This window comes from Scyliorhinus torazame, chromosome 2 (assembly GCF_047496885.1).
Source record: "Scyliorhinus torazame isolate Kashiwa2021f chromosome 2, sScyTor2.1, whole genome shotgun sequence".
Classification (NCBI taxonomy): Eukaryota; Metazoa; Chordata; class Chondrichthyes; order Carcharhiniformes; family Scyliorhinidae; genus Scyliorhinus; species Scyliorhinus torazame.
In genome coordinates this window covers 108,751,808-108,775,353 of record NC_092708.1, presented here as the reverse complement: position 1 = coordinate 108,775,353, position 23,546 = coordinate 108,751,808, and the positions used below count along the sequence as shown (strand labels likewise).

The 23,546-nt window shown below is 48.3% G+C and overlaps 1 protein-coding gene across 2 annotated transcripts in view; it reads left to right on the top strand.

Annotated features, from left to right (window-relative positions):
* galnt13 (polypeptide N-acetylgalactosaminyltransferase 13) overlaps positions 1-23,546 on the top strand; it is a 777,028-nt gene that overhangs the window by 251,306 nt on the left and 502,176 nt on the right. For both annotated transcript variants that reach the window (XM_072475323.1, XM_072475314.1), the window contains exon 3: positions 6,134-6,302. In XM_072475323.1, the coding sequence (XP_072331424.1) occupies positions 6,134-6,302 (169 nt within the window). The remainder of the gene's footprint in view (positions 1-6,133; positions 6,303-23,546) is intronic.

Sequence of the window (23,546 nt, the reverse complement as noted above, 5' to 3'; positions counted from 1 at the left end):
AATCCGCATCTGCGTCGGATTCAATATGGGGGCCGCCAATGTGCAACACGAAAGGTTCGTCCGAGTCATAGTCATATAGGACCACGGAGCTATCATTGGGCTCGCGAGGTCCGGAAACACTGTAAAAATCGTCATCGAAGTATTCAAGGTCGGAATCATCGGCTTGTGCGTAGGTAACTGCTTGTCGGAGGGTTCTTCGGAGGTTAAATTCATCTCCTGGGTCAATTTGCGGCACTGTGCTGTCATTCCAGGTGAAGGAAGGTTGTTTTACAGCTTTAACAGATTTTTGTTTTTTTGATTTGGGACGTTTCCCTTTTAAATTGGATTTGGGACATTTCCTTTTTAAATTGATCCAGTCTTGGGCCTCTGACATCCTGACGCTCGGTATGTAGCACGTAGGAAGCGACTGCGCATGCTCAGATCGCTGTTCCTTTACCGATGGCCGTTTTCTTAACTGCGCATGCGCACCATCTCGCGCATGCGCAAACGAAACTTCCGGTTCTGCGCACTTCTCGCGCAACTGTGCTAGCGTTATACCGTTAGCAAGATGGCCGCCGACCTCGACCCAGCCTTTTCTCAGGCCCGGGATTTCGGGCTCCGGGATCCCAGCCACGAGGTGAGTACTGCAGCTTTTCTTACCTTTAAGTCCCCATTGGATTGCGTATTCTTCACAGTACTTGGCGAATTTGCCCATGACTGCCTGGTAATCGTGCCTTTGCTGCCTCCTGAAGAACCTGAACCTTCTGAACATTGCTCTTGCCCTTGCACCGGCGACGATGAGGAGAAATTCAATTTTTTCCTTATCATCCAGGTCCTTGAGTTCAGCTGCCGCCAGGAACAACTCGAACATTTGCCGGAATCGCCGCCAGTTTTCGTGGAGGTCGCCGTCGCACTGGAGCGCCTGCGGAACCGGGAGCTCGTACATCATGCCTGGGCACTGCTGGTTGTCTGTGTACACTGAGGTATGCCGGCAGGTATCGATCCACTCCTGTACCATGTGGTGTTGGGTGCTCTGGTGCACAGATGAGCCAACACAGTTGTATGTGGTACAACTCTATTTTATTATAACTCTTATAATACAGTTCGTTCTGGATACTCTGCACGTGCTGTCTCCCTGAGTGTCTTTGGCAATAGCTGTGTCCTGGTTCTCCTCTGCAGCTCTTACTGACCACCAGGGGTCGTGTCTGTGCTTTTATATCTCTCTGTCATTGGTTGTGGTGTTGTGTGTTCTGATTTGTCTGTTGGTGTGTCTATCATGATGTGTGTGTTTGAATATCATGACAGGGATGAAGGATCCTCTGCAGGGGTGAGCCGCCATGAAAGAGTGGGGGGGAGGCGCTGGGGGGGGGGGAGAGGCAATCACATGTGGATCATGTGTATCTGCTACGGGGGCAACACTTGTTCCAATCCGTCTGCCCCATCGACCACCTATAACCCCCATTGACTGCCGAGGCCTCTGGCCGTGCAGCTGAAGGCTATTGCTAATAGAAAATTGGCAATCGTGGTTAAGTGAGCACTTCACACAACCCACGTGGATTCCTGTGGGTGGGTAGGCCATGTAGCATGCGGGAGTCATTGCCCAGCGTCCCATCAGATCGTGAGCCTGGACACTGTGTCTGAATACTGCAGGAGGCAACACCACACACACAGCAGCCAACATCCGAAAAATGGGTGCTGGGACTGTCTCAACACTGACAGCGGATCACTGTCGAGCGCAGCGGGGTGATGATAATCTATGTCATAGTCTGACCCTGCCTGTCTGCTGATTGCTGGCTCACACCCATAACCTGTACGTGGTATGCCCGGGGGTGAGTGGAGAGATGCCTGGAGAGATGGGCCAAGGGTTTGGAGGTCGGCTTGCATTGCGGAAGAAAGTGACAGAGCTGCCATACTGGTTGTGCTCAAGGGTGTTTAGCGTTGAACGATTCACCACTCTCCCGATGGTGCCATCCACCGCCCTCCCACGCGGGTGCCCTCAGTGATCCACGGTGTGCTTGGCCTTCCTAGCTCTACCATTATGTCTAGGTGTCTCTCCGGGATGCACATCTGAGATAGAGGAAGCCAGCTGCTTACCTCATCCCGTGGCCTTTGATGCCCCTGGCAGGTGTCCTTTGGGGGGGGGGGGTGCTGTGTGGGGCCGGAGGACCCCAGCACACTTTTTGGCGGCACATGCACAGCATCGCCCCTCCATGGGATGGGTCCGGGTTGGCACCCAGCACTCCCTCCTCCCGATTGATGCCTGTAGGGCCCTGGGGTTCATCTGGGGATGGAGGGGCAGCTGGTTTGAGCCCCGGATGCATCATCTGGCTCTGCCAGCCCTTGTGGCTCCCCAATGCCTGTACTGTTTGTCATAATATACACCAGTATATCATGGTGCAGATACACACACACTGATGGACACACAGCGGGACCAATCAACACACACAACACCGCAGCCAATCACCAGTTACAGCACACGCACTATAAAGACAGGGAGTATCAGAGTTCCCGCTCATTCGGGATGCAGCCTCTCAGAAGGACAGAGCTTGCAGCTTACAGCACAGATCTTCACCATGTGCTGAGTGCATAGACTGGTTCGGACAAGGCATAGATTGAACTAAAGTTCAATCTAATATTGTGTTAACCCACAGTGAAAGTATGTTCAACAGTTTCTGACTTAATAAAATAGTGTTGCACTATTTTAAGTGTTGGTGGCCTGTATGTGTTCCACAGATCCAGAGCATCCAACACATCACTGTTGTGTCGACGCCCTTGGCAATGCTCTTCAGTGATTGGGCCATTCTCTGCAGCACCTTGTCCCAACTGCGACTGGGACAAGCTCCACAGCGCCTCGGCCATTCCCATCTGAGAGCGGGACATGTCCAGCAGAACCTCATCAAGGTCAGCCTGGTACTGGGTCACGTCCCCCAGCGCGTTGGACGTTCTACCGAGGCCCTCAACCATGGCTGTCACCGACTGTGCCACGCCTAGGACACCTCCACTAATGGTGCTGACATCATGCATCATGCTCTCCACTGCAGTCGCTACCCTAGCAGTGCTGGCCTCAGTGCCACGCATTGCTGGCGACATCTCCTGTGCATGTAGCCTCTGGGACTCCTCCAATTGGCTATGGACTGCTGGTGTGTTGCTGACATCTCCCTCTGAATGTCCTGACTGCACCCTAATGTCTCCATCAGCTCCGGGTAACTCTGTACCAGAGGCTCAGTATCAGGCTAGGACCCAGCTGGGTCCTGGGATCCAGCAGCCCTCCGACTGCTGTCTTATTTGAGGGTTCCTGCCGCCATCTGATGTGCATTAGCAGCTGTGTGGTGCTCACTAGATTGTGCCCCAAGCCTGTCCACTAACATTTTCCACCGAGGTGTTTGTAGCTGCGCTGGTGGAGGGTGGGGATGATAGCTGTGGAACCTTCATTGTGCTTTATCTGAGCTGCCCTCTGATGTGGTCTCCTGGGAGGCTGAAGAGGGGCCCACCCATGATGGGCTGGCACCATCGGCTGCAGGATCTGTAGGAGAATGGAAAAGTGGTCAGTGGAGGGATGGGTCAGTCAGTATGGGAATAACAACTCAACTTTGACAGGTCCTCTGGGTGGGGGTCAGGTGGTTCCTCACCTCTGCAGCTTCCACCAACCTCCCCGTGGGTGACCGATCTGTCCTCGGCCATCCCAGTCGCCTCCAGGGCACGCTCCTCAAAGGAGGTGAGGATTTTTAAGTCCAGCACCCCACCGCCAGTCTGGGCCCTCTCTCGGCAATTGTTATTCCTGAGGAGAAACAGAGAGGGCATCGTTAGTCACGCACGTGGTCCACAGCGGTGGAAGGGGGTTGTGAAGGAAGGGTTAGGGAGCGTTGAAGGGAGAGGGAGGGTTGATGGGAGGGTGTTGGAGGGAGGGCATGGGGCCGCATGGAGAGTTTGTGCTGGCGTGGATGCTCCCGTGGAGGGGGAAAGGTCTCACGGGAAGAGGGGGCTGTGTTGGTGTCTACATAGTTGTGCTGTCTGTTGTAGGTCGTAGACCTTTTTTGGCACTGAAGGCTTCCTGGTTACACTCCTGGAGCTTACAGCCGCTGCCATCTCACCCCAGGCAGCATTGTCTGCCCTGTGCCTCACATTCCAGGACCCTCGGGGGAACAGAACATCTCTCCTGGCCTCCACTGCATCTAGGAGCCTCCCCAAGTCCGCATCGCCGAATTTTGCAGCTGATCTCTTCGGCACCAATGTTGCGAGCTGACTGGGGTTGGCTGAGCATGTGCTGCCTCAGTGCTGCTCGATCTTGTTAGCGGGGGGCTTGCGAGCGAGTTGCCAGTGAATAGGCTGGCACGCCTTCATTTGCAGTGAGAAGCCTGTGGGGCCTCGTGAAGTGGATCAATTAACGTTGAATAGCGTTGCTGGCTGAGCGCTGGGAATGTCATGCTAGTTCCTGCTCTCTACCACACTTAGACATCTTTCCGGAGGACCGTGGCTAATGAGTGGGGTGAACTAAAAAGTGATTTGCTGAATTTAGCAACTGATAAGCCATTAAGCAGAGTGATGTAAATGAAATTGGAAACGTAAAGCTATTTAATTGTTTAAAATGGGAAAAAGTTGGAGACTTACATTTATAATGCCTTTCTCAACTCCAAAAGTACTTTACAGTCAGTTACTTATTACCACATTCTTCTCAGTCATTCTTGCAGTGCAGTCTTCTTTCTTAAAAATGGAAGCTTATTTAGCATCTTCACCATTTTGTCCCCTTAAAATATAAAATGTCCCTGTTTATTTCTTTTATGCTCTATTTTTGCACAAGTGAATATGTGGCCATCATTTTATATTGTCAGAAACATTCTAAAGTGGATGATATCCCATAATTGCATGAGCCTTGTAAAAAGCTCAGATTTCTGAAAATATCCCATAATTGCATGAGCCTTCTAAAAAGCTCAGGGGCAAAATTCTCCGGTATCGGCGCAATGTCCGCCGACTGGCTCCCAAAATGGCGCAAATCAGTCGGGCATCGCGCCGCAACAAAGGTGCGGGATGCTCCGCATCTTTGGGGGCCGAGCCCCAACCTTGAGGGGCTAGGCCGGCTCCGGACGAATTTCCGCCCCGCCAGCTGGCGGAAAAGGCCTTTGGTGCCCCGCCAGCTGGCGCGGAAATGACATCTCCGGGCGGCGCATGCGCGCGAGCGTCAGTGGCCGCTCACGGCATTCCCGCGCATGCGCAGTGGAGGGAGTCTTTTCCGCCTCCGCCATGGTGGAGACCGTGGCGAAGGCGGAAAGGAAAGAGTGCCTCCACGGCACAGGCCCGCCCGCGGTTCGGTGGGCCCCAATCGTGGGCCAGGCCACCGTGGAGGCACCCCCCCGGGGCCCAACCCCCCCAGGACCACGGAGCCTGCCCGCGCCGCCTTGTCCCGCCGGTAAGGTAGGTGGTTTAATTTACGCCGGCGGGACAGGCATTTTAGTGGCGGGACTTCGGCCCATCCGGGCCGGAGAATCGCGCGCGGGGGGGCAACCGGCGTGGCGCGATTCCCGCCCCCGCCAAATATCCGGTGGTGGAGAATTCGGCAACCGGCGGGGGCGTGATTTACGCCAGCCCCCAGCGATTCTCCGACCCGGCGGGGGGTCGGAGAATCTCGCCCCTGGTTTCTGAAAATGATGTCTCTGCTTGGATTTAGTGAAGGGTGCTGTGAATATGGGAATGTTCTGATACAATTATTACTTTTTTGTCGTTTTTTCTCATTTATTCTCCAAAAGACGGGTGCTGTCACTGTGAGTACCATTTGTCCGCAATAAATCTCCTTGTTGCAATATTCCGAATAGTTGCAGGAGCAATTTTCAGCTTGTGTTTCCCACAGGGGATCCGGTGTTTGGGCAGGTTCTTTCCATGAATTTTTAATTTTGGCAAGCTCCCACTTGAAATGGCATTGCAAATCAAGTAAGCAGTATGTTCTGCAGTGCATCGTTTGACTGAAGTGAGGATTTTTACTCCCTCAACTTATGAATTGTAGATGACATAAAATATATATATATAGTTTACTGTGTATGGAATGATGTTCAAAGGGATTTATTTCAAATAAAGATTTGTGCATTTTGGATTTAATAAAGTAAGGTTATTTAAGTTTTAAAATCAGTAATCCATTCTATAATATTGTTTATCTCCACTCCAGCTGTCATATCCAGAGCACAAGAAGGCCCAGGTGAAATGGGAAGGGCAGTCCTTATTCCTAAGGAAGATCAAGAGAAAATGAGGGACTTGTTCAAAATCAACCAGTTTAATCTCATGGCCAGTGACATGATTGCATTTAATAGAACCCTGCCAGATGTGAGATTGGAAGGGTAAGTTTATTCTCATTTTGGTTTTATAACAGGAATTCAATACATTCAGTGTTCTGTGGTCCAAAACACAAATCCGAACATAACTTTTGTCCCATCTTGGGCTCTCTCCTAATGTCTGCTTTTCCTGTTGATAATCAAGATCAGCTTCCCTGAGCTACTTGTTTTTCTTTCGACTTGAATCTTCCAACCTTACGCGCAAAGTGAATGAGTTAGTGTGCAAAAAGATAAATAATTATGCATTTTTACCAAATTAAACAGCACTGGTGTTGAACATGGGTTCCCTACAGTGGGCTTCTGGCCATTTTGATATGTGAATGAACATTGCGTTGTTGGACCAGAAGCAACAAATATGGAATTTTGTCTCATTGCCATGTTGAAAATTACCTAGATGAGCTGAAGGAATGAGAGCTTTACTCAAACGATAATTAATTTCCTTTGAAATACATGCCACACATTTTGAAGAGCACTGTAATGCCTCGTCAGAGCGAATCATTTATATCTTTGCTATTCTTTTTTGAGACAAGCCACTTTTCCTTAAATCCTGCAAAACTGTGCCCTTTGAATGGTATTGCATTGTCATAAGGGCGTTGTATGTCGTGGAATTTCTGAAGAGCAAGTCCATCATTTCCTGAATGGGTGATTTATATATGTTCTAATCTGACATATTCAGCTGGATTTTCAGGAAGTGAGGGAGAGTCCCGCCGCCATTCCTGTTTCCTATAGTTTTCACTGGTCAGCTGCCTGTATCCTGCATTCCCGACCAGGTCACGACCTGGCCAGCTCCATTGTGGGGCAAGAATCTCCTAGGCTAGTGTTTGAAACAAACCTGTTGGACTTTAGCCTGGTGTTGTAAGACTTCTTACTGTGCTCACCCCAGTCCAACGCCGGCATCTCCACATTATAGTCTTGATGTGGGACCGTTGTGGAAAGTAACTTTAGACGGTCTTACGCATGCACCACATGCCAACTCATGCCCTACACCACTCCCAATGGCCCCTCAGACCCTCTCTGACATGGCTGAGACACCAAGTTTCCATTACCTTGTTGAAAAAGGTACAGAGAAGGGAAAACATTGTTTGATTTACATCCCAAGCTTTCTTATCGTAGATCAATTTTGTCAATGGAACAATGTTTCTTTTCACAGATAAAAATGCATCAAGTGCTTCTAGTTTCTGCTGTTGATTCAAAAGATCTATTTTACTGACACTTCGATAGGGTTATAGCAGCAAGATTTTTATAAAGCAAGTTCTGAATGGCTGTTCGTTAAGCTGTTCCACACATGCCATTGTTATTATAGGGTTCATTGGTTCTGTATGCTGGGTGAATGTGCATGAAAGTGCTACATGTCACATGTGTACCCCCCTCCCGAATGAATGAAAATTGCGCTGTCTGAGGTACTTTGTCCTGAGATGGTTGTGCTGAGCAATCAATATGCGCCTCTCAGATGGAAGTCCGGCCCATTATTCTGAATCAGGGTCATTTGACACAAAATAGTCTTGTTAGCAACAGGATTTCTTCTGCCCAGAGGAGGTAACCTGGGCTAAATATAGGAAGGAGACAATGTTTCAGCATCAGAACAAGGTGACAAACCATAAATGGAGAGAATATCCACCAAGATGTAGAAAACTCCCAGACTTGTAGACCTCGGTCTTAGCCAAGTGTAAATGTAGATCAAAGACCCACACAAACAACAATCTCAATCTTTATCAGTCTTAATTATGAGCAAAGTTATAGAAGGAGTTATTTTTTGTGCTATTGAGCAGCAATTGAAATGAAATGAAAATCACTTATTGTCACAAGTAGGCTTCAAATGAAGTTACTGTGGAAAAGCCCCTAGTCGCCACATTCTGGCGGCTGTTCAGGGAGGCTGGTACGGGAATTGAACCCATGCTGCTGGCCTTGTTCTGCTTTACAGGCCAGCTCTTTAGCCCACTGTGCTAAACCAGCCCCTCATTTGCTCACCAATAGCCTGCTCACTGATTGTTAATTGGGTTGCGATAGGTCCACACAGCTCGTCTGAGACCTTTAATGCTATAAATCACCATAAGCTTGAACTATCTGAACTACCTTACTGAATTTGGAATTTTTTGAAGTTATCACTTATTTAATCTTTTACAGTTCCTCTCTCCTTCATTCATTTTCTTTCATTTTTTTCCATAATCTGTTGCACCCACTCAATCCTATTTCTGTTGCTGCGGATGTGGATTAGAAGTCAGAAGGGTAGAAATTAGTCCTCATTGTATTTGTTTTCCAGGCAGAAAAAAGGGGGAAAGATTTTGCCAAATTTGCAAATCTTGCATTCCAAAGAGCAAGGATCTGGGCAGATGCCTTAAACAGATGTTGGGTCCCTTCCATATGCTAATGCCTGTTTGAGGACCTTTCAGCAAAATGTAACAGCACTGAGCCGAATGTGCGGTGCCAGCTGTATTCCACTCCACTCCATTTTTGGTGGGATTACTGCAGCCTAACAGGTATCAATAATTCCTTTCTTTTTGAGAGATAACTTTCCTGTGAAGACTGAAGCAGCAGGAGGTCTTCTCCCAACTCCACAGAACTACTGAGGGCTGGTGCCGACCCATTATTCCACCCCACCAACCCATTCTTCTCTCCTCACACTTTGCTGCCCAGCTCAATCAGTCAAACAGCTCAAATTAGAGTTCCACTGACTGGCAAGCTGGCCCTGGAGGTGCAATGGGTGAAGGAACCTTGTTTAATTCTTAAAATAAGGCCAAGTTTTCAAAATGGACCCTAATAAATTCAAATTCCAGAACCGTTTAGCGACAGTGTTATCTGTCTCTGTAAGAGATCTGTTAAACATTAGAATAGGAAAGCATTTTGCTGCATTTATTGTTCTTTTGTCATCAAGCCGAATTTCCTGGCGGAGAAATTTATTTGTGTCGCACCGATCTAGTGATACAATGGAAGAATGCTGTGCGAGCTGCTCAGGTAGCAGCCCACGGCACTGCTTGCCCCTAGGGAGTGAGGTAAGTCTGTGTAAGCAGCACCACGTAAACCAACTTCTTCCTCGTGTGTTTTTATCTCTCCTATAATCTTTTTTTTTAATTTGAGGAATGTGTTTGTGTTCCTTCAAGATAATAAAACCCATCAGAATTCTACTGTTTTGTGCTTTTGAAATGAAAGATGTTTGGAGAGAAACAGAAATGTAAAGAAACCGAAACATCTTAAATGTATTTCCTATTTATAATATTTACTCAAATTAAATTATACTAGGTAGAATATTTCAATGAACCGAAATGCAATTTAATGTAATAACTTTGATTTATTGCCTTAATCTACGTTACATTTAATTTTAATTCTGAAGTTGAGAAGTGGTAATGCATTTTTATATTATTGACCATTCAGTGAACCTGTAATATTCGACAATTATCCAATAATTGTTTGCTGATATGTAGGAAAAATATTCCTGCCTACTTCATTTTTGGTATGATGTGAATAATATCTTTCATTGCAATGGCCAATTTCAGGGTCACAGAGTGATCATTGCTCTACTTTTTTCCCTTCACTCCTATGTTATATTTGTTATGGTCTAAGCAATACACCTGTTTCTCCATTTCCTTCCTTATTTGGATACCGATTTCACACATTTATCAGTGAGTCACTGGAGGTTAACACTTCACAAAGCAAAAACTTCAAGCTCACTGACACTGATGGGTACATGTGTTTAATTATTTATTGGTAACTGATGTGCAGGAATTATATCCTTGGTACTTTATGAGACACATCTTTACATACTTGGTACACATTGCATACTTGATACTTTAATCAAGCATATCTGAAAGATGTGCTTTGGGCGGGGAGGGTGTTCTTTGCATACTTACCCAAGAAAGCATCCATATTTATGGTGGAGTGCTGTGTCCTCCACAGCCTTGCAATCCTAAGGACTCGGCAACTACCTGCTGGGATCAGGAAACCAGCTGGGAAAGACAGCGAAGAAGAAGAGATTGGGAGGAGACCGCACTCACGCCGTGCAACTCAGTGGAACACGAGGGACCTCATTGTGAAGTTTCCGAGGGATCTAATTGTGAAGTTTCACTTCAGTTACGGAATCCCCATCCCGATATAGACTCACCAATCCTCATTATAAACTCCCCTTGGCAAACATGAATTAATAAAGCAGCAAAAAATCTTCACAGAACTTCATTGAACAAGAACCACATAAAGGATACAAAACAAAAGCAGAACTAATCCCTTTAGTGCCTACCCTGCAGATGCCCTTGCTTGTCCTCGGACTTCTAGGTGGTGCTAGAGTGACTGAAGTATGGCTGGTGGCAACCTGCTGACTTTCAATTTAAAAAAAAATATATTTTTGTTTAAGGCTTTTTGCACATGTACACAAAATATCAGAAGACCAAAACATCAACCTGAACCAACAAACACAAATCTCCAATCTCCCCCGATACCAACACGCCACCAAATCCCGCCTTCCCAATTTATATCCCCTTAACCTCCCCCACCGCCCCCCCCCCCCCCCCCACCACCACCACCCCTCAATCCTCCTTGAAGATTTCAGTGACTGGTATCCACCTCCGGGTGAATCCCTTTACCGACCCCCGCAAAGTGAACTTGACCTTCTCCAACCGCAGGAATTCTACCAGGTCACTCAACTGCCTTCGGTGGCTCCGAGTCCCGTCAACACAACAAAATCTGTCCCCGGGCTATCAGGGAAGCAAAGGCCAATACATCGGCCTCAGTCCCCACCTGGACTCCCGGATCTTCTGACCCACCAAATATCATCACTCCCATACCCAAACAAACAAAGAGAAGTATAGCACAGGAACTGGCCTTTCAGCCCTCCAGGCCTGTGCCAACCATCTAACCTAAAGTCCAAAGATGTGCAGGTTAGGTGGATTGGCCATGCTAAATTGCCCTTAAGAGTCCAAAAAATGTTAGGGGGATTACTGCTTACGGGGATAGGTTAGAAGTGTGGGCTTAAATGGAGTGCTCTTTCCAAGAGCCGGTGCAGACTCGATGGGCCGAATAGCTTCCTTCTCCACTGTAAATTCTATGATTCTATACACTTCTGGGGTCTATATCCCTCTATTCCCATCCTATTCATATATTTGCAAAGACACACCTTAAACGTCATAATTGTACCCGCTTCCACCACCTCCTCCGGCAGCAAGTTCCAGGCACCCACTACCCTCTTTGTAAAAATCTTCCCAGGCTGCTGACTTTCACTGTCGGAAATTAAAGATGGCCTTGCAGGACAACTTTGAGCAGTTTCAGACTGCCCCATCTTGGCATGGACAGGAAGAGTCAGGGCTGGCTGGTTGAGTGAAGAAAGCAGTAAGGGCTCTGACGGAGTGCAGAGATAGGAACATAAATACTGTAACCCTGCGTAACGGCAGCAGGTTTATGCACTATGGAGTCACTGCCAGACCCACAGGGAGGTGCCTCAGCAATCCTGATCATCTGCTGGAGCACAGATTGTTGGACGGCTGTGGATCGGTTGTCCATGATAGCTCCTGTCTGGGCCTGGGTGCTTGCAGCCGTGGATGTCGTGACCTCTGAGTTTACACTGCAGCAGTGACATAGGAAAACCTTTGTCTCGCCCAAGCACGTGGACACAAGGCCACTGACATTCTATACTTCAGCTGGAAAAGCTGAGATAGTGGCTAGCAGATGCTCCATCATGAATCAGTAAGGCAGTCTGGCAAGGTGTTACCCACCACTCCCATGGTGGAAAGGATAGGCTCTAAACTTTGCCCCATGCCCATTGTCAGATTGAAGCAGGATTTGTTTCTGCTGTTTGCTAGTGACTGGAGGTTGTCAGGCAGGCACCAGGCATTTTAGTATGCATTGTCTTGAGAATTCTGTACTCCATTTCTTTGACCCTGTAGCACAGCTTTGTTGTACTACAAGTTTGCTGATGACATGATCGGAGTGGGTCGGATCTCAAACAATGATGAGTCAGAATACAGGAGGGAGGTAGAGAACCTAGTGGCGTGATGTAACGACAACAATCTCTCCCTCAGCGTCAGCAAAACTAAAGAGCTGACTTCAGGAAGCAAAGTACTGTACACATCCCTGTATGCATCAATGGTGCCGAGGTGGAGATGGTTGACAGCTTCAAATTCCTATATGTCCACATCACCAACACCTTATGGTGTACCACAAGGATCTGTTTTGGGGCCACTGCTGTTTGTCATTTTTATAAATGACCTGGAGGAGGGCGTAGAAGGATGGCTGAGTGACTGCATAACAGTGCTTATACTTTCTCAGAAAATTAAGGAAATTTGGTATGTCCACAATTTTTACAAATGCACCATAGAAAGCATCCTATCTGTCTGCATCACAGGCTGGTATGGCAACTGCTCGGCCCAAGACCATAAGAAACTACAGAGAGTGGTGAATACAGCCCAGTCCATCACACAAACCCAACTCCCACCCATTGACTCTGTCTACGCCTCCTGCTGCCTTGGGAAAGCAGGCAGCCTAATCAAAGACCCCTCCCACCCAGGTTATTGTCTCTTCCAACCAGGGCAGGAGATACAAATACCTGAGAACAAGCACCAACACATTCAAAAACAGCTTCTTTCCCACTGTTAACAGACTCCTGGATGGCCCTCTTATGGACTGAACAGATCTCTCTGCACATCTTCTCTACTCTTGTAACTCTACATTCAGTATTCTTCACCCAATGTCTATATCAATGTATTTACATTGTGTCTTTATTGTACTATGTTTTTCAGTTATGGAACGATCTGCCTGGAAGTTACGCAGAACAGTACTTTCCACTGTACCCTGGTACACATGCCAATAAATTTAAATATAAATCTAATCTAACAACTTGTCTTCTGGGGATTTTGCACATGATCTGACTAATCCCTCTGACCTGGCTGCAGCTCACTCCTGTCCAGTGATTAACCTTGTGTTGATCCCAACTCTACATTTGTATCTAATGTTGATACAGTGCCAGTATCTGACCTGGTGGCTGTGATTGTAAGGTAAAGTCTTACGGCCTACTCTTCAGTTTCACTTGTGTGTTCTTTCCCTTTCTGATGGATCACTGAAAGCTGATCAGTCTTGATAGTTCTTGAAAGTACAAAAAGTAAGGAGAATTGGGGCAGGGAGGAAAGCAGGAACTCCACAGTCACATCATCTTTCTTTTCCATGTTATGGCATCTTTCAGAATGAGGCTGAGCGGGAGGTGTAGACAGAATCAGTGGATGGGAGGCAGGTTGGCATGATGGACAGGGCTGTGTTCACAACTCTCTGAAGTTCCTTACAGTCTTGGGCCGAGCAGTTGCCATACCAGGCTGTGATGCAGCCAGATAGGATGCTTTCCATGATACATTTGTAAAAATTAGTAAGAGTTAATGTGGACATGCCAAATTTCCTTAGTTTCCTGAGGAAGTATAGGCGCTGTTGTGCTTTCTTGATCATAGCGTCGACATGAGTGGTTTGGATGGCAGTCGGAGGATACTGACGCTTGCAACCATTACCACTACTGCACCCTTATCTCCCCAGCTTTTGGATGCAGCCTTGCCAATGGGTTGGTCTGGGTTAAAAGTAATGTCAGACCTGTGCACATAATCAACCACAGAAAATTTGATTGCGAATCACAGTACAGAATGGAGGTGCTATATATCATATGCAAGTAGATGTATGGATTTTCAATTTTTATACTGTTTTATTTAATGAAGACAGATTACTTATGCTATCTGTGATAACATTATGGACATCAAAATTGTTCTCGTTCTTCGTAGTTTTGCAGAAGGGCTTGTGGCGTCTATTATACTTTTGTGCTTTAGTTGCGTATATTTTAAAAGTTGCAGTTATTACATCTTATTATGAACTTACAGTGAGACACAATATGTAACCAGTTTGCCAAGAAACATTATGCTTGCCTCAGGATTTCCATAAAATACAGATAAAAATAACCAATTTCCAATCTTTGAACCTGAGCTTGTTTAATAATTCATTCAACAATTTAATCTCAACAAAAAGAGAAATATTGCTTGCCAGAAGGATAATTTATACAGTTAACGTCAAAACAGTGCTGTTGTCTTGAGATGAAATCTGACAAGAATTTTACGTTATTTGAAGTATTGTTGGTTGTCGAAATGTTAAGCTTGAATTAGGATTGCACTTTTTGAAAATTATATTTCAGTTGGAATCCAGACCGGGATTCGCCAATCCTGCGGCCAATTCTGACGCCGGCGTGAAAAGCGGCGCGAGCCACTCCGGCGTCAATGGGCCTCAACTGGCAGCTATCCACCCCTTCCTAGGGGGCTAGTACGTCGCCAGAGCGGTGTCCGCAGCTCCGGCGCCCGAAAGTCGGCGTGCCCCCCCCGGCGATTCTCCGACCTGGTTCGGGGCCGGAGAATTCTGGCCCCTACTTTCTGTGAATAAATGAGGGGCGGGATTCTCCCCTAACCGACGGGGCGGGCCGTACCGGCGCCGAGGAGTGGTGTGAACTACTCCTGCATTGGGCCGCCCAGAAGGTACGGAATCCTTTGCACCTTCAGGGGCTAGGCCGGTGGTGGCGGAGTTGGCGCCGTGCCAGCCGGCGCCAAAGGGCTTGGCGCCATGCCAACTGGCGTCGAAGGGCCTCCGCTGGCCGGCGTGAGTTGGCGCATGCGAGGGAGCGCCAGCGTGTACTGGCGCCATCCCAGCGCATGTGCAGGGGGGTTCTTCCCTGGGAAAGAGTGCCCCCACGGTACAGGCTCGCCCGCGGATCGGTGGGCCCCATTGCGGGCCAGGCCACCACCCCCCCCGGGCAGAGACACCCCCCCAGGACTCCGCAGGCCGCCCGCAGAGCCAGGTCCCGCCGGTACGGACCTGGTTTGATTTACGCCAGCGGGTCCGGCCGAAAATGGGTGGCCACTCAGCCCATCGCGGGGCGGAGAATCGCCGGGGGGGGGGGGGGCGCTGCCAACGGCTCCCCGACCGGCGCGGCATGATTCCCGCCCCCGCTGAAAAACCGGCGCCGGAGAATCTGGCAGCCGGCGGCAGGGCGGGTTAAACGCCGCCCCCTAGCGATTCTCCGGCCCGGCGTGGGGGTCGGAGAATCCCGCCCGAGAAGTGGGGCATTAATCTCCTAAAAGATTTGTGGTCTCCAGCGGGAAATGAGGTGCAATTCCTGCTGGTTGGTTCGGTGAATCCATCAACACTTCAAAATTCTTTGGAGCCAGGGGTGATCTGTGCCAAACATGAAATTGCAGGCAAGGAATGATCTTCAGAGTTCGGGGTGTCATTTTCAAAGGGTCACCGATCTCCGAATAATATAAAACAGGCCCCCCCTTCTTGCTGGCAAAGACCACCTCCTTCGCTTCCCCATTCACTGTCATCAACTCACCACACCCCCACAAGTGAGTGACTGCCCACACTGGGGTCACCAAAGGCAGCCCCTTCAGGGCACTGCCCCCCTTCAGACCACATCCTTCAGCAGTGCCAAACTGGCAATGTCTCCTGGAATCCTGATATTGCCAGGTTGGTACTGCCAGGGTACCAGGAGCAGTGTCAAGGCACTGTCCAGCCATGTCCCTAACCACCCAGGGGCTACAAAAGCCCCCTGGTCATCACATCTATCCAGGGAATTGTAGCCATCTGGGCTGGCCAGTTACAACTAGGTACAGAGAAACCCGCAAAGCCTAGCGGGTAAAATGGACAAGCCAAGACTCAGGCAGGGTTAGAGCCTGAAATGCATATTTGCAAGCAAGAAGTCCAGACGGTATCGAAACTCCAACCAATTAGCACTTGAATGGGGCCGATTAGCATTTGATGGCCCATCTTCACCAAAACAAAGGACTGGTACTCGAGTTCCAGACATTTCGGCGTCACTCCCTGTTCAAGGGAAGCGTAAACAACGGGGTCAGTGACCGCTTGGGACACGCCCAGCCATCCAGATCCCCGCCCACTTATTGGTTAGGAATCGAACAGAGTGATCAGGGATTACCTAATTAGTGGGGCCCAAACTGAAAGACCGCCCAAAAGAATGCGAAAACCCCCAAGTATAAGAAGAGAGTTCGCCATATGTTCGTCCTCTCTTGGACCTGGCACCCCGGCCATCTCCAATCTCAGCAGCACCCGAAGCAAGTCCAGGTTCAACGCTCGCTACCAGACGGATGAGCCTAACTAAGCAGCAGTCACTCCTTCAAACCCGAAAGATCCAGAATCGAACAGCGGCCACTGTTTCTCTGACCTAAGCGGGTGCACAAAGTTAAGTACAGGTTGTCTTAGTCGATAGGTGTAGTTAACGAGTAGTGTTTATGTTGCATGACTAATTGTGTGTAAATAAAGTATCCTTGACCTTGAACTAACTAACTGTTAGTGGGCAGCACGGTAGCACAAGTGGATAGCACTGTGGCTTCACAGCGTCAGGGTCCCATGTTCGATTCCCCGCTGGGTCACTGTCTGTGCGGAGTCTGCACGTTCTTCCCGTGTCTGCGTGGGCTTCCTCCGGGTGCTCCGGTTTCCTCCCACAGTCCAAAGACGTGCAGGTTAGGTGGATTGGCCATGATAAATTGCCCTTAGTGGTTAGGAGGGGTTATTGGGATAGGGTGGAAGTGAGGGCTTAAGTGGGTCGGTGCAGACTCCATGGGCCGAATGGCCTCCTTCTGCACTGTATTTTCTATGTTCTAACTGGTGTTTGGCTCTTTGATCGATAGCCGGTTGAACCTTGTGGAGGTATCATTTGATACCTGGCGACTCTAAGCATCAGAATATAGATAACATAGAAAGAAGGGCAAACTCACTGATTGCCATAATTGGAACAGAGCCACAGAAAGGACAGAGTAAAAGAAGAAAACGCAACAGAATTCAGCAGTGGGTGCAAGAAGATCCTCATTGAGGAATCCTTGCACGTAATAATTCCATATAACCATGGCAGCATCTTCTATGGTCTTCGCTGACTCCCTGGACCTGCTTCAGAACCTCACGGTTCTTACCATGGGCTGGTAAGGATACGATGATACCCGGTGGAGATGCAGGTCAGCTCAGCTGGGAAACTGGAAGAGAACCCCCGCAGGACGCATTGGAAAAGTTCGGGACAGTCACATGAATGTGATGGGTGAAGGCTATGCGTGCACGGGGAAGGGCTTGAACGAGGCTGTGAAAGGCTGTGAAACAGTCACTTCTCCCTCCAGAATCACTCATGGCGAAGCTGTGTGTCGTTGAAATGCATGTTTTGGGGATGGGGAGATATTTCGCAATATTTATATAATGAGATGGAAAGACGACACTCGATATTGAAAATTGCTTATTGTCACAAGTAGGCTTCAAATGAAGTTACTGTGAAAAGCCCCTAGTCGCCACATTCCGACACCTGTTTGGGGAGGCTGGTACGGGAATTGAACCGTGCTGCTGGCCTGCCTTGGTCTGCTTTAAAAGCCAGCTATTTAACCCAGTGTGCTATTATTTAATGACAGTGAATATATTTGCAGATAATAGAGTGACAATGTACCCCAATGCAACTACATCTGAACAAAATGTTGTGATTTTACGTTGTCTGCTGCTCCTTCTGGGTGTTACCCTGATATCCGGGGCAGGGGTGGAGGCAGCCTGTGGAGCTGTTTGCCCTGTTTCCTTTGATGACTTTGGTGGATGTTCTACCTTGGCTTTCCACCAGTGGGCCAGCTGATCCCTCTACGGTTCAGAGAATGAGTTTGAAGAGGTCACAGGCCGAGCGGATTCAGAGGGAATGGACAACCTCTGAGTTCTGAATGGATGACGTAGGGTTGTCTAGATGTTGCTGCTCCTCCCCTTGGATGCCTGAGGGACCCAGCCTGACTCATTGAGGGGAAAGTGCACTTGGAGGGACGTCAAGGTGCCCAGTCGCCTTCTTGCATTTTCAACTATTATAACCCTGCATGGGACTCATCCATCTGGGGATGATTGTTTCCTCGTACTGATTGGACTGTGAGTTAACCAGCACTAGTATAACAGGTCAGTTGCTGTAGCAGCTGACAGAAAGGAGTGAGGATCCTGTGTAACGTCTTTCTTATGAACTCTTCGGACTGCCCTTTTCCGTTTACTTCATTAGCGACGAGGATGGAATTGGAGCTATCGGCCGCCTTCCCCAAAATTTTTTTAAAGAGTGTGAACAGAGGTACGGGCTTTTGTTGCTGCGACCTTTTTTTTTTTTTTGAACCTGTATTGAAATGGCAGGTGAGCGCTGGGCCGAGGATTGATGCTGGCTTGTGGAGCGCTTGTACTGAGAGTGTTCCGGGGGTCTGCTCTATCCGGCAGTGCTGGAGGCGGTGTCATCTGGGCGACCTGGCGGTGCTGTTAAGGCCTTGGGTCGATGGATTAGACGCTATGGTGCATACCGGCCCAGGCTCGACTGTTAGCGGCTTCCCCTTTGTGTGATTGTGGGGGGGGGGGGGTGTTTGGCCGGATGTAATGTACGGTGGGGTATACACCGGCCCGTCTTGTTTCCCCCATTTTTGAGACGCCTTGTTGGGTGCAAAATGCTTTTTGTTTTGTTGTCGGTCTAGCCAGTGTGGTTTTGTTCTCCTCAAATTTTCTTTTTGGCTTCTTCCTCAAAGGTCGATTTTGTGAGTTTTTGGACTTTGCGGGGGACGGGTATTATAACCCTGCATGGGACTTACCCATCTGGGGATGATTGTTCCCTTGTGCTGATTGGACTGTGAGTTAACCAGCACTAGTATAACGGGTCAGCTGCTGTAGCAGCTGACAGAAAGGAGTGAGGACCCTGAGATGTGTAACTGGCTCCTGTGTAAATACTGCTGTGACGCTGAATAAACGTCTTTCTTATGAACTCTTTGGCTCCACATCAATTCATGAGCTCATCCATGGCAACTGTGATGGAGTGCAGCTTTGAGTGCATCTCTGGCAGAAACTGGGCATTCTGCTGATCTGGAGTTTCCATTATCCTTATGGAGACCTCAGTGCTTGCGCATGCTGGCACCACTGCATCAGAGAGCAGTTGGCGGATTCCTCTAACTTGCATGTCACCAGCCACCACTCTGTTGAGGGTTTCCAACAGCTTTGCATGATGTTGCCCCACCTCTTGCTGACTCTCCACCATGAATTGAAAGGCTGATTCCAAAGGCTAATCTTTGGACTGGGGCCTCAGAGATGCCTTTTCCCCTGAAGTCTCTGACACTCGGCTCGGGGGGTGCTAAACTTGCCTCCTCTTGCTGCGGACACGTGTCCGTGCGGTGACCACCACCTTGTGAGAGCCTTCCTGAACTAGTACTAATACCCGCCAAGGTATACGTTCTTGAGCTGGCGGAGGGTGCAAGTGAGAGCTATGATGCCTTTACGTGTGGAGCTGTCTTCTTCTGCTCGCCTCTGGCTTATCTCTGGACTGGGGATGGGCCTTGATATGGAGTCCTCCTCCTTCGGCCTGAGCCTCTTCCTGGAGGCAGCGATAAGTCAGATAGGAGAGTGCAAGTGACAGCATCAGCCTTGAACATGGAGGCCCATTTGACCCCTAGGTTTGCATTGAATTGATGAATCCTTACAGGACACCCAAAGCCAAGTTCTCAAATGTCAATAGCTCTGCTGTGCTCCACTCTTGTGAGCTCAGATGCCCCCTCCTCAAATTCATTCGGAATCCTCATTGATCATTCATTGATCATTCCTTCCCTCGTATGAAAGCCCAATATCGGGCAGGTTTGTGGACAAGCTCCTTCCAAAGCGCTGACACACCCACACGCAAGTAGAAGGCTCACACGTGCAAGTGATATGTGAAAGTTGCGAGCTCCCTCTGTACGCATGTGGGTGTTCCCCCCCCCCCACTCCTCTCTCTCTCTCTCTCTCTCCCCCCCCCCCCCCCCATACTATTGTCCCATGTCTACCGAAAGGTGAATGAGACACGGTGGTCACTCCACTGCAGTGTCGATGCACTGAAGTGGGACTGTGAGGCAGGACGTGTGCTTGCAACTGGTCCTTCGACACTGACCAATTGGAATCTTTGTGGATTTGCAAACATAGGTCAGACTTATCCTGGCAGAACAAATAATGTCATCCATCCTCTTCTGGCACACAAGCTTCCCCTCAAAGGGCAAAGCAGTCTATGGTCACTGGGGCTATGGTGTCTTTACTTATTTTACTGCAGATCTGAAAATCCATACAGCTGCAAAGAGGTAGCAATACAGTTGTTAGAACTGTTTTTCTAGCCAGTGCTAGAAATGATTGCTATTTACAGGGAATCCCACTCAGTAAAGTTTGGCAGGAAAGAAGAGACCCTCCAAGGTAAGAACAAAACTTTAATTGATGGAGCAGAAGAGCCTGACAAGAAAAGAGTGGGCCTCTGCCATCGGGGCTTTCCCACTTCCTTTCCAGCTGCAAATTTGTCCCTCCCACCCCATGACTTTCTTTTTTGTGGGGAGATTACTCTCAGGCCCCATGATTTTGATATGCCTGAAGCTGGCACGTTGCCTCATTCCACTCATTTCAGGGGTAACAGCTGACTGATGGTATGTAAATGAGGTACAATCCCATTTCCTTGCCATAATATACTACACAATTAAAATTATTGCTATTCGTGTGACAAAATGAGACATTTATCACCAAAATTACCTATCTTTTAATTCTTTAAATGGCTAGCTTCCCAGTAAAAGCAGCGCAAACCAGAGCAATATCTTGCCAGTATTGATTTGAAATAAACAGAGAACAGATTCAGAGGACATGAAATTTAGTCATCCTAAATTTTGGACAGAGGGACTACAATTTGTGATGTACCTGGGCCCTTTTAGTTCAGATAGGTAAGAAACAAGATTTGTCCACCCACCTCATCTGAATGATTATGGTACAACTTGCTGGCCCTCTGGCATTGGTCTCCTCTTTGAATGCTGCCAAGGAGCTCTCCTTGTCGGCAAGCTGCCTTTTCAAGGGAAGATGCTTCAAAAAAAGATTTCTGCAATAGAAGTTCTCGCAAACTAAATACCTAAACTAAGCAGAAGAGGGATCCAGATTGAGAGGCATCAGTGGTGGAGGTGGCAAGAGGAAAGGAACCATGGGTCCACATAGGTTCTGAGGATCTTCAAAGACCACCATCAACAGATTGTGGGAGCGGATAGCTGAGGGTGGGGAAGAGGGTCATCTTCCAGACTCTAGATCCAAGCTGTGGCAGCTGGACCATAATAGATTGAATAAGCTCATGTGGTTGATCATGATGTGGGCAGTATGGTGGCACAGTGATTAGCACTGCTGGACTACAGTGCCAAGCACCCGGGTTCAAAACCGGCATTGGGTGACTGCCTAAGTGGAGTTTGCACATTCTCCCTGTGTTTACGTGGGTTTCTTCCGGGTGCTCCGGTTTCCTCCCACAGTCCAAAGATGTGCAAGTTAGGTGGATTGGCCATGGTAAAAAAAATTGCCCCTTACTGCCCGGGGATGTACAGGTTAGGTGGGGTTACGGGGTAGGGGTGAATGGGCCTAGGTAGGGTGTTCTTTCGGAGGGTCAGTGGAGACTTGATTGGCTGAATGACCTCTTTCTGCACTGTAGGGATTCTATCAAGGCCTGTGAATGCATTGTGACATCGTCTTCTAATCACCACAACACCAGCCTCCCAATCTGCTCCATGCACATCTTAATTGCTCACCCAGCAGCATCGTAGAATCCCTACAGTGCAGAAGGAGGCCATTCGGCCAATCGAGTCTGCAGTCTGCAAAGACCCTTTGAACAAACACACTATCGAGGCCCAATCTCCTATCCTATCCCTGCAACCCCACCATAAGGGCGAATCTAGCATAGCCAATTCACCTAACACATGTTTGGAGTCTGGGAGGAAATCCACGCAGACACAGGGAGAATGTGCAAACTCCACACAGACCGTTACCCAAGGTCATAATCAAACCCGCGTCCCTGGTGCTATGAGGCAGCAGTGCTAACCACTGTACTACCGTGAAGCCCATGTCATCATGCCAGACCCTGGCACTTAGAAATTACTCTTAACATCCCGATACTGTACCCACCTTCATACACCTACTATTGCTGCTAGCTTCAAGCACACTTCTCAGTGTCCATATACCTTTAATTGTGTCATGTGAGTGTCCCTTTAAGAAAGATTTGGTCTTACCACATGACCTGTAGCACGACTTTAGTGATGCCATTTGTGGGTGGAGCTGGGCTGTGGTTGTCAGGTGAGGGGTTTAGGTTTTTGGGTTTCAGTTTTGGTTTCTTGCTTTAGACTGCAGAAGGAAAAAACAGTGTTTCCCTGTTTTTCTCTTTTTATTGAAAAGCTGTCCAGTAAACTGAAAGCATATTGGGTGTGTGTAGCGCACAAAGACTCACGAGAGACGAATAGAGATGAAGTCGATGAGGCTTTATTAAGCGTGACTTGTTCCCCGCAGTTCAGTAACAGACTGGCCTGCGGGGGAGAACTCCTGGTTCTTATACTCCGCTTTCAGGGCGGAGCTAGAGGTCAACAGCCAACCAGGACCCGGGATCTGTCAGCCAATGACATCCCGGCTTCACAGTCCCACATGACCCCTAATGCATACTAGTCCACATTCACCCCTTGTTAAAACTGCCTTAGTAACTTTAAAGATCAGAGTTACTTTCCAGAAGGAGTTTTGAATCTGCTGGTCGGAACAGGATCAGAATCTCGGGGAAAGGACCAGTCCCATTCAAGTGAGATTACAGTGTGCTGGGCCACGCCCTTGAAAGGGGTTTTGGTTTATTGGATTTTGGATTGGATTGGAACAGCTACTAAGGGGGATTCATTAAGAGTTATATGCATAGATTACTGTAGCATTTGTGCTTTCTTCATGTTTGTAATTGATACTAAATTCTTGTTTTATATATGTTAACTACAAAACTTTGTTTTGGTAAAAGCGCCTAGGAAGCCTGATGAATCACACCTGAAGTGAAGGCTCTTGTGCTTATCCTATCCAAATTCAACATAAAAGCCATAGGACAGGTGAACTTCATAATACACTTTGGAGTTTCTAAGCCCTGGCCCATAAGAAATGTAGCAGATATATCACCCAAATGCAATGCTACACAATCACCTGACATCCCACCCTTTCTCTTGGAGGACAAAATGTTACAAAAAAGAAAGCAGCAGAGCAGAACTGGCAGGGTCAAGGACTCACTCTCATGAACCCTAAAGAGGTGATGATTCTCTGCATCATGGGGCCAATTGTGACAGGGCCCACATTATCCAGCATTGCAGGAAACATTTAGGATGATGGTATGTTCCTGCCTTTTGCTCCTCCATATCTCCCAGAACACCCTCCTCTTGCTATTTGGCATGATGAGCAAGCTTCTGATGGTGTGGCTATTGACCTCTTGCTTCCCAACCT